Source organism: Mustela putorius, unplaced genomic scaffold (assembly GCF_011764305.1).
Source record: "Mustela putorius furo isolate JIRA1106 unplaced genomic scaffold, ASM1176430v1.1 tig00000275_pilon_pilon_pilon, whole genome shotgun sequence".
In the NCBI taxonomy this organism is placed as follows: Eukaryota; Metazoa; Chordata; class Mammalia; order Carnivora; family Mustelidae; genus Mustela; species Mustela putorius.
The window spans coordinates 5,367,127-5,381,300 of NW_025421341.1; the positions used below are offsets into that span (position 1 = coordinate 5,367,127).

The 14,174-nt window shown below is 39.5% G+C and overlaps 1 protein-coding gene across 2 annotated transcripts in view; it reads right to left on the minus strand.

Moving 5' to 3' along the window:
• SATB2 (SATB homeobox 2) overlaps positions 1-14,174 on the minus strand; it is a 189,427-nt gene that overhangs the window by 69,114 nt on the left and 106,139 nt on the right. For both annotated transcript variants that reach the window (XM_004772180.3, XM_004772181.3), the window contains one exon: positions 4,890-5,362. In XM_004772180.3, coding sequence (XP_004772237.1) covers positions 4,890-5,362 — 473 coding nt within the window. The remainder of the gene's footprint in view (positions 1-4,889; positions 5,363-14,174) is intronic.

Sequence of the window (14,174 nt, forward strand, 5' to 3'; positions counted from 1 at the left end):
ACAGAAACGCTTAGAAATAGACCACAGGACTGCCTGAAATGACCAGGTCAGAACACATCTTATGTCTCATTTGTCATAAAATCCTCAGAGACCCAAAAAGTGGGGTTAACCTCTTCCTCCAAAAGTCTAATAAAGAAGAAAGGGATGGTGCTCAGAATATATTTTACGTAAGGTCCTAATGACAAGAACAGGCTTCTAGCATCTGGTCGGCACAGTCAATGAAGCTCTGCTATACCCTGCATCTAGAACTCCCTCATCTCGAGCCCAAGCTGAAGACGTGCTATCCTAGTGCCGCAGGATCTCAGCACACACTGATTAACATAAAAATGTATTAAAGCAAGCTCTTGGAAATATAGCGCTATTCCCTCAGTTGTGCTATTTTTCTATCACCAGATGATATACTCACAGGGGCAAAGGATCAGATAGAAACAGTCATTAATAGTTTCTCTTTGGAAAAGTGGCATTTTCAAATGCTGTTTACTATGAATTGGAGCTCTTCATCGGGAAGTTTCAAACATGACAAACTAGGCTGATGCTTTATTTTTTATTTGTTTAAGATTTTATTATTTTATTTGACAGAGAGAGACACAGTGAAAGAGGGAACACAAGCAGGGGGAGTGGGAGAAGGAGAAGCAGGCTTGCCGCAGAGTGGGGAGCCCGATGCGGGGCTCCATCCCAGCACCCTGGGATCATGACCTAAGCCAAAGGCAGATGCTTAACGACTGAGACACCCAGGTGTCCTGATGTCTATTTTTTTTAGCTTTAGCTTCATTTATGAATGTTATACATGTGATTTTTTTCTATACAGAGACACTTTCCCTCTCTAATTACTGGTTATTACTAGTCCAATCATTAAGCACAAAACAAGGAATGTGAACTATAGGGTGGCAAATAGAGTTGCTTCTTCTTGAATTTGGTAATAAATGAGTAATAGAGATCATAAACTATTAGAAAATATTCAGTGGGGAAGCCCTGGGGACTTAGTTGGTTAAGCATCTGCCTTCAGCTTAGGTCATGATCTCGAGGTCCTAGAATCAAGGTTTCCCATTCAGAGGGGAGTCTGCTTCTTCCTCTGCCTCTGCCCCTCCCCTCCTGCTCATGCATGTATTCATATGCTCTCTCTCTCTGTCTCAAATAAATAAATAAAATCTTAAAAAAAATAAAAGAAAATATTCAGTGGACTAAAGATATATGACCTATCAGTAAAGCAACTAAATATAAGACATATCCTTGGGTATCCATCTAAAAGAAGAGGTTCTAATCCTGTTTGCTTTGAGGGAAAAAAAATGTTGAAATTCTTTTCTATCCAAAGATTAACTGTTCATTTATGTTCTATCAATGAAGTTAATTTGTGTTTATTATAGCTAGCAAATCATTATATCACCCATCAATGTCTGATTCCACTCAAAAAAGCCTAACTTTTGGAAAATCCATGGCTGGTTTCATGGAGCATAATACACCATATTTTCCATTTAATGATTCTGCTGGTGAAACCCAGCTGTCCAACCTTGATGTTAGTGACTACAGTATATGCAGCAGAAACAATCTGCCTGCTGACCTCCAGCTTAAGTTCAAACTATGTCATTCTGTCAATACCATCTACCTTGATTAGGTTGGGCTTTATACACAACAGGTTATGATCCCAGAGGGATGAAAAGCTTTCCCAAATTAAAAGCAGAATTTTAAAAGGAAATACTCATACATTCCTATGCAGTTTCCATTTGATATCCTCAAGGCTGGCCCATGAACTCAAACTCATGTTGATTGAAAGTGAATGTTCCTTTCTGGGTGTAGCCATCTTACAAATTTAATGGCAGGAGGAAAATAATAAAATGTGTTCCATGCTTCAATTAGACCTTTTATAACTTGGCACTTGAACGATGGCACTGCCAAAGAAAAATCATTAATCCATAAAAATAGACAAAAAGGGCTGTGCAGGACAAGACAGACCTCCAAGATCCGAGGGCCTTGGCAGAGCAGGCCCCCACACCAGCATGGTCTGTCTTCTATCTAGTCTCTCTGTGAGTCCTCTCTGAGGCTTCGTATACTGTATTTGATTCTAAAATCCAACCCTGCTTTCAGTTTTATCCTTAGCCAAAGGAACTGTATATATAACCAGGCAATAAAATGTTGGCTGGCTATGAAATGCCCATTCATGCACATGAATGATAGATGAAAGCACACACACACACACACACACACACACACACACAATGCAAAATAAAGACTAAAAGATGCACCCTTCCACTTTGTATTTAGCAATAACATGCAACAGACTTGTTCAAAAGAATCGGAGATTTTCATAACACGAGTTCAGATAACTGCGGACGCGCACAAATGCTGCTTGAGTGCTTTCGGTCAAAAAAAGAAGTCACAGGGTGCTATCTGGAACATGTGCAGACCTCTGTGAACCTCCAAACGCGTTTTTTTTTTAAAGATGTCAACTAAGTCTGTCAATAATAGAATGTATAAATTAGCTAAGAGTCAAGGGAGCAAGAGATTTCCCCCTCTTGGTCTCCTGCCATACCTAATCTGTCAGCACCAAACCTCACACAGCCCCACTGTGCTTCTTCCCTTCTCCCAGTCCCCTGGTTCCGACATTCCTGGAGTCTCTTACCAAACCACAGTGCTTGGTTCCATCACTAGTTCATGCCTGTTAACTTAAGCCGAGTCCCCAAACTACTGGGTAATTCCTTCGATCTCGGACTGAAGCCCCATCACATTCAAACTGTCAACACACTTCTGGCCTCCTTTTCAACGCCAGCTCCTGGAAAGAGTAATTTTGCAGCCCTTGCTTCTGTATCGTCAACGGTTAGTCACTCCTTAACTCCTAAATTCTGGCTCCTGCCTTCTCCACTCTAATGAAATTATACTCTCAGTTTGCCAAAGATCTTTCCCAACCAATCGGCAAGTTTCATGGCAGGGTTCAAGCTTCTTGCTCCCAGATGTCTTAGTCTTGCACACATGGACAAGTCTCCCGGAAACTCTGCTCATGTTCTCTGTGCTCTCACTACTACCTCCTTAACCTTCCGTCCACACCTGCTCCCACCTTTACCAGCCTTTCTTCTGTCTCTTTTCCAGGGCAGAGGAGTAGTGATTTTTTTTCTCCTCCCTTTCCCAACTCTCTAAATCTCAGGCTCTGTCAATAAATTTCTAATCTCTTTCTCCAGCCCTGAAAACTCTTTTTTAGCACCAAACTCATATTTTCAATGACTTCTGCATCCCTTCATTTAAGAAATCGGCCAGCACTTCAGGGTCAAAACAGCCTAATCCACAATAATCACTCAAAACTTATTCCAACCATCTCTTTCAATGTTCTCGATACTTGAAGTAATTATGATTTATTCTCCGTCACGAGGCTCAAACCTTGGCATTATGGTGGCTATACTTTCTGTCAACTTTATTTGCACAGTGCTTCCTGACTCTGTACTCTATTTTTACCACCACCAGCCTCGTTCCAAACTTCTACACATTTCGGCTGGACACAGGGCCGCTTTCTAAATGGTATTGCTACCCTCTTGCTATCATGAGATCCGATTCTGATTACTAGATCACAGCATATTCCTACATAAGACCTCCAGTGGTTTCCAGTGCCCTATTAAAGTTCAAAGTTCCTAGCATGGCCCTAAGACATTTTTTGATCTGTTTCCACCTTTTAAGTTTTATTATCTGACTTTGCTATCGACTACCAACTATTCCCAAACGTGCCTGACTTGGCACTTTTCTCATTAATTCCTTTAGCCTAAAATACCCTTCTTTTCCATCTTTTCCTGTTAAATTCCATTTATCCTTCAAGGTCTAAGTTTCCAGCAACTTAATACTGAAGTCAGGTGTTTACAAATGTGTTGGCCCACACTGTTTTTCATCTCTACATCTGCATAAAGCTTAGCTTCTTGCCTTGCAATTAGGAGAGTGACAAACTTCAACCTACTGTCCTCTTGAAAGCACTATATTCATCCTCCTGTGAGGATTCCCTGCCCCCAGTTCCTCATGGAGCTATAACCCACTACAACCACAGTTCTTCTCCTACACTATTCACATTACTTCTCATTTTACTTTCGTTATCCAAATACATTTTTTTAAAATTACCAGGTCATTAGCTCCTTGAGATTAGCATTTTAATTTTTTTGTTATTCATATAAGGACTAAATTAGTGGTTTTCAAAGTATGACTCCCAGGCCAGTTGTATCAGAATCATCTGGGACTTGGATACAAATGCACGTTTCCAGGTACTACCCCGGACTATGGAATCAGAAACTCTGAGATGAGGGGCTCAATAAAACAAGATATACATAAATAAACTGTTTAACTTTTTTTTATCCTTTAGTATTACATTAACATGTAATACTCCCAAAACATCAAAAAATATGAGTAAACTATCCATTACCATTTTATCAATATCTTAACTTTAACTTATATATTCTGAAAGTTTTTTTTTTTAATTACAGAAATTATGACATTAATGATACTCTTTTTATGAAGTTAAAAAATGAGGCAAATAATAGATTGCATATGCATAAATAGTTTTAGAGCTAGTTTTTAAAACACAAGTGAATGATAACCACAAAATTCAAGATGGGGGTTGCACCTGGGGAAAAGACAATGGAGAAGATAAAGGAAGAGAGAAGCACATAGGCCCAAGTCACGGGTAACACTGGGTCCTGAGTTGGGCGACAGGTTCACAGATGTTCATTACCCTACTGAAATTAGTTAATTATGGTCATATATGGATCAATGATGACAGTATTTCCCAAACTAAGGATGATTAGTTAATCCTGAGTGCTCTGAGATCCATAAACACTTTTTTGAAAGGGATAAAAAAGATGTCACAATTCTGTCCTCAGTATTACTCTTAAACCACCAATTACCAAGTTCAAAGCTAATCATACCTGTGTGCGGTTGAATGCCACTCTTGCAAAGACAGCTTGGGACACACTTGCCCTCTTCAGCTCATCTCTGACTTGCTGGTAGATATCTGGAGACACTTCTACGGAAGAGTTGGTTGGCTCTGGCTTAACTGCTCTGGGAATGGGCGGATGGTTCAGGAACTGCTGGTTGATGGCTTGAGGATGCTGGTGAGCCAGGAGCCGGCTAACAGCAATCTGTTGGTTTATCAGATGGGCCATGGCTATTTGTTGCCTAACAAGTTGTGGACTGAGCTGGGGAGAAAGAAGACCAGGGCTCATGATGGGCTGTAATGCGGGCACTTGGTTTCGGATTGGAGTACTGTGGTGGATTTGGCTATGAGGAGACTGTTCGTTGGTTTTCCCCAAGGATGCCAGCTGGTTCATATTTGGTAAATGCATTGGACGCTGGCCCAGAACACAATAGTCTGAAAGGTTTTCTCGTTCCACTCTTTCAACTGTTAAGAGATAAAAATGATAATTCATCATTATTTTCATTGGTACTATACCAATTTATTGCTACTATACACAGTACTGAATTATCCTATATTTGGTATATTAATGACATAAGCTTTTTTCATGCAAAGCTGGAAGCCCCAGAGTAAAAGTGAGTTATCCCTCCCTGCAAAATGTGTCAGTACTAGATTTTTTCATAGGTGATATGAAGATAATAATATTTACTTCATTTTTCTTAAATTCTTAAAAGTGGGCATTATATTGAATAACCAAGACAGAAACCATTAAGCATGATAAATTCTAATCCTCTCATATTCCCAAGCTCTCTCATCTCCCTCATCACCCTCTGTTATAAAAACACCAGCTGTTCTCATCTTCTGCAGTTTGTGGTTAATGGTGTAGTTCATGGTTATCAGGAAATGACAAGGACAACATCTCCTGCCAAATTAACTGCCACCTCCTAATAAAATCTCACATAGTAAGTATTACACAACTATGGGAACATTCATAGAAAATGTGTACCGTGGAGTATATCCTTTTATCTACTCACTTGTTATCTTTGTTATAGGAATAGTTCTTTAAGAAATAGGTATGTTACTAATAGTGATATGCACTAGGATAAGAAAAAAAATCTCATCATATTAATAACATTGCCTTGACTTTCCATTAAGTAAGATCTCCCCCTCCCCTCCCCCAGGATATCTTCCTTATTACATTTTATTGTACTTTACTAGTAAAGATTTAAGGAATAACTTGGAAAAGCAGAAGAAAAAGAAAGTGAGTACCTTATACGTTCAAAAATGAGGCACATTTTTTTCCACTCCCAAGAATATTTCCCAGAGAAGAGCAAATCACCTCACAGTCAAATTTCATTCTCTTTTAAGATTTTGTTTATAAATTTCAGAGAGAGAGAACAAGCATGCGCAGCTTGCTGCCAGTGAGGGGCAGAGGGAGAAGCTGACTCCCTGCCAAGCATGGAGCTGATGCGGGGCTCGATCCCAGGACCCTGGGATCAGGACCCAAGCCGAAGGCAGATGCTTAACTGACTGAGCCACTCAGGTGCCCCTCATAATCATATTTTTATCTAAATCTCAGTATCACATTATTATGTAAAACAAAGGTTGGCTTGAAGAAAATGTACTAGGCTGAAATAACCTTCATCATTACTAGTTTTAAACCCTTACAGATGAAATTTAACAAACTCTGGTATTTTTTTTTTTAAGATTCTATTTATTTATTTGACAGACAGAGATCACAAGTAGGCAGCGAGGCAGGCAGAGAGAGAGAGAGAGGGAAGCAGGCTCCCTGCTGAGCAGAGAGCCCAATGCGGGACTCGATCCCAGGACCCTGAGATCATGACCTGAGCTGAAGGCAGCAGCTTAACCCACTGAGCCACCCAGGTGCCCGCCAAACTCTGGTATTTTTAAAAACATTTATTTATTTGAGAGAGAGAGAGAAAGAGTGGGAGTGGGGAGCGGCAGAGGGAGAAGGAAAAGATTCTTAAGCAGACTGAGCTGAGCACAGAGCCTGATGCTGGACCCTGGGCTCCGTCTCACGACCCTGAAATCATGACCCAAGCTGAAATCAAGAATCTGACCCATAACCAACTGAACCACCCAGGTGCCCCAACAAAATCTGCTCTTTTGAGCAAAAATTTCAAACAGATTTAGTAATTATTTCTTACAATTGCAAATGCTGGATATAATCATGTAAAAGCCTATTAAGATTAAAGAACAAGAGATCAAAAGTAGTCACCTATATAGCATAAATTTTACGAATAGCTGTCCCACTATTGTGCAAATGATCCCGTAGCTTGGCATAATGTTTATAATGGCAGAATCATATTTGTATCAAAAGTTCAAAGTCTCAAAAACAACTTGAGAAGAAATGGTGTGTCCTAGAAAACTGGGTAAATGATTCAAAACATGGGGTTTTGTAATGACAGACACCAGTGAAGAATTTGAATAAAATCAGTCAATGAACTTTAAAAGCAGAAAAAAATAGTATTTCTAATTAATATTTTATGTACTATATGATTTTAAAATACATATGTAGACATCATTTAATTGTTAATTAAAATGTTGGTAAATATCTGATCATTTTATCCAAATGTTTTTGGGTTTTACATATTTAAAACTTCTGACTGGGAAAATAAGTGTTAGTGTCTTGGGATCACCTTAGATTCAGACATACACGATATTTATTCCTACTTTGCTTAAAAAAAAAACAAAATGAATGATTAACTTTCCTATGAACCCCCAAATAAGTAAAGTTTATCTTAGACTTGTTTAAAGGCTCAATTTCTAATTTAATCCCTTCAATGTAATTTGTTTAGTAGTATTCACCTTTCTTCCACAAGGTTCAAGGAGAACAAATCATTTTAATCTTATCCTCTAAATGCAAACATTTCTCAGTCATTGTATTAATTAAACTTTAAGGTATACAATCTTAAAACTAAACCAAGCAAATGGTTGAGAGGCTTCAAAAGGTGATGTAACACAGTTTCCATACGACAGGATTCACTACTATGATTCCCTTACGAAAGAAGGAGAGGAGCCACGCACTGGGTCTGGAGTAAAGTTGTACTTTATAGACAGAAGTACTTGGCATCTACTAGACACTTGGTTCACTTTTGCTTAATTCCTTTTTAAATCAGCCAAAATAAAGGCAAATTCAAATATTAAATTATGTTTTCAAGTACTTAAGAAGTAAAAGTTTATCCCTTTCTTTTTCTTCTTAAAAAAAAAAAAATAGAACCATACATTTACAGCATGCACACTTTGATTGAAAGCTAACTTCCCAAAATTTCGGTATTTACATTCTTTGGTGGTTTAATTACACTTTCTTGAAATATATCTAAATATGGGTACCTGGGGGGCTCTGTCAGTTAAACATCTGACTTTGGTTCAGGTCATGATCAGGGTCCTGGGATCAACCACCCCTGCCCCCTATACCCTGCAGTCTCCCTGCTCAGCGGGGAGTCTGCTTGTCCCTCTGCCCTCCCGGATGCTTATGTCTCTCTCCATCTAATAAACAAATAAAATCTTTTTTTTTAAAAGACTTTATTTATTTATTTGACAGAGAAAGAGAGAAGGGGAGAGAGAGAGCACAGCAGGGGGAGAGGCAGAGGGAGAGGGAGAAGCAGGCTCCCTGCTGAGCAGGAACCCAAACGTGGGGCTCCATCCCAGGACCCTGGGATCATGACCTGAGCCAAAGGCAAGCGTTTAACCGACTCAGCCACCCAGGTGCCCCCAAATAAAATCCTTTAAAAAATATAAAAAAGAAATAGATCTACATCACATCATTAATAAGAAAACTATGCACAGATCCAGTCATAATTATGCACACAATTAAGCGTTGTCAGAGCTCCAAAAAACTACATGAGTTGGTGCAGTTAAGAATCAGCATAATATCACTTCATCTTCCTTTAAGATTGTACATAGTATGTCCTTTTTCATATGCGTTCTCAGATCCTTATAAAGTAATCTATTTAAAAATAGGGACTGTGGAAGTTTCCTTAAGGACATGCAGTGACACCATGAAGTACCAATTCCTTAGAAAACCATAACCATAATGAAGCAATTGCAAAGGCAACTGCCTACACCTCCAGGTAGAGAACAAAAGGCAGAGAAGCCAACTGCAGAGATACAGGGGAGTGAGAGAAATCCTGCCAGTCTAAGGAAGTGGCCGCTACCTCGCCTTGTCCAGTTTTTGTCTTTCTCATATTGTCATTTCTTCAGATGTTTTCTCAAAAAAATGGAAAATCTGGATTACTACATGATAGTGCCTATTTTTGAAGGATTGGCAATTAATTCCATTTGCAAAGCACAACAATTGCCAAACAAAGCCTATCTGAAAACCAGATACAGTCTGTAGGCTACCTCTAGGACTAAAGACACCCCTGAAGTTGTTAAAGAAAAAGATACTCAACAACACTCTTTGAAGACGGTAAGACAGACCTTAGACCTTATCCAGGACCATCGCAATAAGCATAGGGACCCCCGCAATGGGATTTTATGACAGGGAAGAGAGACCGGACTCCACCCCAAATACCAAATCAACACATGGGAACACCCTGCCAACGAGCAGGGTGGGGGTCAGTAGACAGAAAATCACTAAGAGGAAACATCAGGAATAAGGGCGGTTCTGGCTAAACTGACCTAACAGGGTTCTTTATGAAGACAGGCCACAGCGATCAGACATCACCTGGGGGGGGGGGGGTGGAAGATGGGGGAACCGACCAGATATTGAGGGGTGATCAGATATGGGGGGTTCAGGTTAAACTGACCTAGCAGGGTTCTTTACAAGGAAGTGCACAGATGGGCCATGGAGAAAATTTAGAAGACTGATTAAAAAATTTGGTCAAATGAAGAAACTTTGTCACTATTTTTCAGTGTCTCTCTATCTAAAAGCCAAGTTTTTTTACTTCCTATGAAGAAAGATTTTTTTAAAAAATCATCATCGTGACTTTTTTTTTTTTTTAAGATTTTATTTATTTATTTGACAGAGATCACAAGTAGGCAGAGAGGCAGGCAGAGAGAGAGGAGGAAGCAGGCTCCCTGCTGAGCGGAGAGCCCGATGCGGGGCTCGATCCCAGGCCCCTGGGATCATGACCTGGGCCAAAGGAAGAGGCTTAACCCACTGAGCCACCCAGGCGCCCCTCATTGCCCTTTTAAGAACTATCCCTCGTTGACTTTTAAGAATGCTTAACAATCAAATGCTGACCAACATGCTGCCACCTCCACGGACCAGAACAGTATATGGTTTCAGTAACAATTTGTACAGATTTTGCCAAACTTGAAAATCTTCATTTTTTTTTCTGCTACCACTCTCACAAAAAATATCAGAACACTATTTTAGCCTCTAAAGTCACAGCAGGTCAAAGACAAATGCTTTAAGAAAAGGTCAGAGGAACATCTCATCTAGTGTACCAGACTCCAACTGAAAATTGAGATTGTATGTTCATTATTTTTCTTTTTTCCCTTCTTCCTTCTTTCTTTCCTTCCTCCTTCCCTCTCTGCCTCTCTTTCTTTCTTTTTAAATGTATTTGAAAATAATCACAATAGCTGAAACGCAGACCTAACAGCAGTGCCTGATTTTGTGCTTTGCTTTGTCCCTCTAATAGAAAACATAACAAGTCTATCTTAAACTAAACCAAGTCCAAAGACAACACCTTGGCTCTGAGGGTCCATTTTATCTCTGCAATATTTGGCTGTGAAAAAGAAATCCTGGAAAAAAGGGAAGGATAAACTGTAGTCCCATTCTGATGATGAAAGCAATGTCCACAGTCACAATCAAAATTGTTCTCAATAAAGCCAAGACGTTTACTTATTAAAGAGACATAAAAAACACAACTACTTCCAGGGCTTTGAATCAGAGCTGCAATTTAATTCACACTGAATTTGATTCTACTGTTGCTGAAGTCCTGAAGGGGATCTGTGGGGTTGGGAAGTGCCTGGGAAGGAATGATGCCTCCAGCTTCAAGTCTGAATCCCAAACGGGATGTGGCTTGAGGCAATGTCAAGGCAAGAGGAGCTGAAATGGGCTGAAACATTTCTCTGCCTCATAGCTGAGAGGCCTTCTGTAGCTCTCCTAACCCCTGGGAAAGGATCTCAGAGTAGGGGCCTTGCAGGTGAGCAGGTCAGATCTGGAGTCTGCTCAGGTTTCTGAGAAACTCAGAGTTCCAGGATACCTTACAGATTCCTCTGAACTTTCTGGGAATGAGTGAAAACTTCAGGAAATGGGAAACCATTATCTAACTGCTCTCTGAGTGGTTCTGGGATTCTATTTAACTCCAAAGTAGGAGAGCCCTTTGTAGCCCTGCATTAGAATTGCAGGAGCTTCTAGAGCCTTCCCAAGTTCACAGAGTTGATGTTCTAACCAAAAGCAGACTATGACCATTAGCTATTTAGTGGCCATCATTGCTGGTTAGGGCTGGTGGTTCATAGACGAGAAAGTCACACTCCTCCCCAGGAACTAATCTGCATTATAATTAAAAGATATTTGGCGCAAGAATCTCATTTTATGTAAGCAATTTTACCGTATACCCAGGAAGTCAAGTTTTTATCTTAATTATCACAAGTCCCTGATATATACTTATATTTCATGTACATTGTACATTTCAGGTACTATTCAGAAGTACAGTCCTTGAACCATCAAAATCCATATCACCTGGAAGACTGTTAGAAATACAAATTCATGGGCTCCAAATCAGAATCTTAGACTTCTTATGTACACTAAGATTCCAATGATTCTTATGTACACTAAAGTTTGCGCATCAACATCTCTGTCATCTGTGTATTATTGGCTTTTGGAATTCTACCAGATAGCTACCAGGTAATTTTTATGTACACTAAAGTTTGTGAATCACTCTTCTATCTTGTCTTTACATTGTTGTCTCTTTTTTTTTTTTTTTAAGAATTTATTTATTTGAGGGGCATCTGGGTGGCTCAGTGGGTTAAAGCTTGTGCCTTCGACTCAGGTTGTGATCCCAGGGTCCTGGGATCGAGCCCCGCGTCGGGCACCCTGCTTGGCGGGATGCCTGCTTCTTCCTCTCCTATTCCCCCTGCTTGTGTTCCCTCTCTCACTGTGTCTCTCTCTGTCAAATAAATAAATAAAATCTTAAAAAAAAAAACATATGTGATAAGTCCTCAGCTTTTGCTGATGGTCACATTATACTAAAGAAGCACTGACTGGACACGGTATTAGAACCTGTACCCAAACCTGCATTCTACGACTTATTAGCTGTGGGGCTTCCTTGAGCAAGCTGGAGGTTCTCCGGCCCTCAGTCTTGCCGTAGGGAAAATATATATTATCTCAGAATTGTATGACCAAAGTTTAGATGATGAGTATCTATGTGAAAGATCTTTGTCAGAGCACTATTGTAAATTTCAGAAAATATCTGTATAATTATGATTAACAGATTAGGCTTCCCATTTCAAAACTTCCTGATTAAGATACTCTGACAAACGTCTGCTGTTTCTCAAAGGTCACCTAAGAAACTGCAGTCTTTTTTTTTTTTTTCAAGTAACTATGCCGTGGTACATCACAGCACTTTTAAAAATAAATCCTCTACTTTAGAAAGACTCATTATCAGTATAGAATCGCACACCTCACGGTATACACAGGAAGGTACTGCTATTCAGTTTCTCCAGATCAGGCTTAATAGTGCATATGCTGACCTGCAAATCAGGACACAGGATATATGGGATATAAAATGATACATCTCACAACTTTGAAATTAAATTTATAGAACTGCTACACAAATACTGCTTTAAGCTTCAAAAGTTAATGTGAATAAAAACAAAGCAAATAAAAAAAAAACCCTAAGGAATAAAATCCACTATGAGTATATACATGTTACATTTACATCAACCAAAAGGAAGAAGGAAAATATTCTACTTTTTTTTTAAAGCAAATGTTTAATGTCTTATTTTTATTTCCCAGGGAAATGAGTAGGCATCGAAATGTCCACACTTTAAAAAAAAACAAAAACATAGTTTTTCCTCTTTAGTTCAGTTCTTTTCTCAGTTGGATTTCATTCTTTTTATTATGTCTATTTGCTGTAGATGCTATGTAAAGTAAACCTACTAAAATTTCAATACTCAAAATATAGTCCAATGACTAAATGTCCCAAAATATACTTGCTGAGAATTTAAAAGCAAAAGGAGACGTGTCTGATGGGCACACATCAGATGCCTGACAATCACAGTGAGACGGCATACGACGGACAGAAAGAACAAACGAGGGATGTTTAGGGCCTGGGTTCTAACTTCCGGGGTGATTTGGGAATTACCTGTAAAACAGGGAGGATTGTGTGTATATTGGTTTGAATGCAACCTTCCAGGTGACTTACCTAATAGTAACTGCTGCTAGGATTTTCAGAAACAATTCCCTCTCTCAGAATATCCGCTTCTGCTTCTAGACTCTTCGGCAAGAATTTAAGACTTTCCTAAGGTATGTCTCTTTGCAAAACTCCCCGATTGCAACGAGAATAATAGTAGTTTATGTAGTGACACTCGCTGTAGATGTAGGATCACTCCTGCAGGTTTATCTAACAATACTACTTAAAAGACTGATAAAATTTCCAGAACCATGAACCTCGTGTTTTAATGCAAACCTTAACACAGTTGCTTTTGTGAAATAACCCTGGGGGTCTGTCCATACTTAGAAAGCAGTGGAAAGAAATGAACTGGGTAAAAGGCTTTGCACTGAGAAATTTCTGGAATTTCTGGCCTATGGATTTTTCCTAAAACCATTAAGATGCTTATGCAAATGTAAGTGGATTAGCATTAATGAGTGCTAATGGATTCCTTAATAAGATAACAGTCCAGTATTCCCTAGAACATCTCCTGGAAACCCAGGGTAGAAGAATAGAAGCGGGGGGAAGGGAAGGGGGAGGAGGATGTAGAATTTCTCTGCGACTCCTTCAACTCAAAACGTACTCTGGAAGTGATATTACAAGGGCATGACACGGGTTTGCCTCTGGCACTCTTGTTAGAAAAGTTGCCAATCAAATTGATAATTTCGAATTGACACCCAAACCTTGGAGTATAGACAAAAGATACTCCTGAGTGTATCAGTGCCTTGGACCTTCATACCTCCACCCCAAATTCCTTGCTCCCCAACCCTTAGGTCCAAAAACTTAGGAGTCCAACTTTAAAGACAACAATCCCATCTAATACCAGAGAGGTCAGATAATTTGTTCAAGGTCAAACAGCTGTCCAAATGCAGATAAATATTTAGGAATATTCAAAATGATTAGGGCTCCTGGCACAAGGCCTCATAACCATGATAAACCACAGAACCAATAAA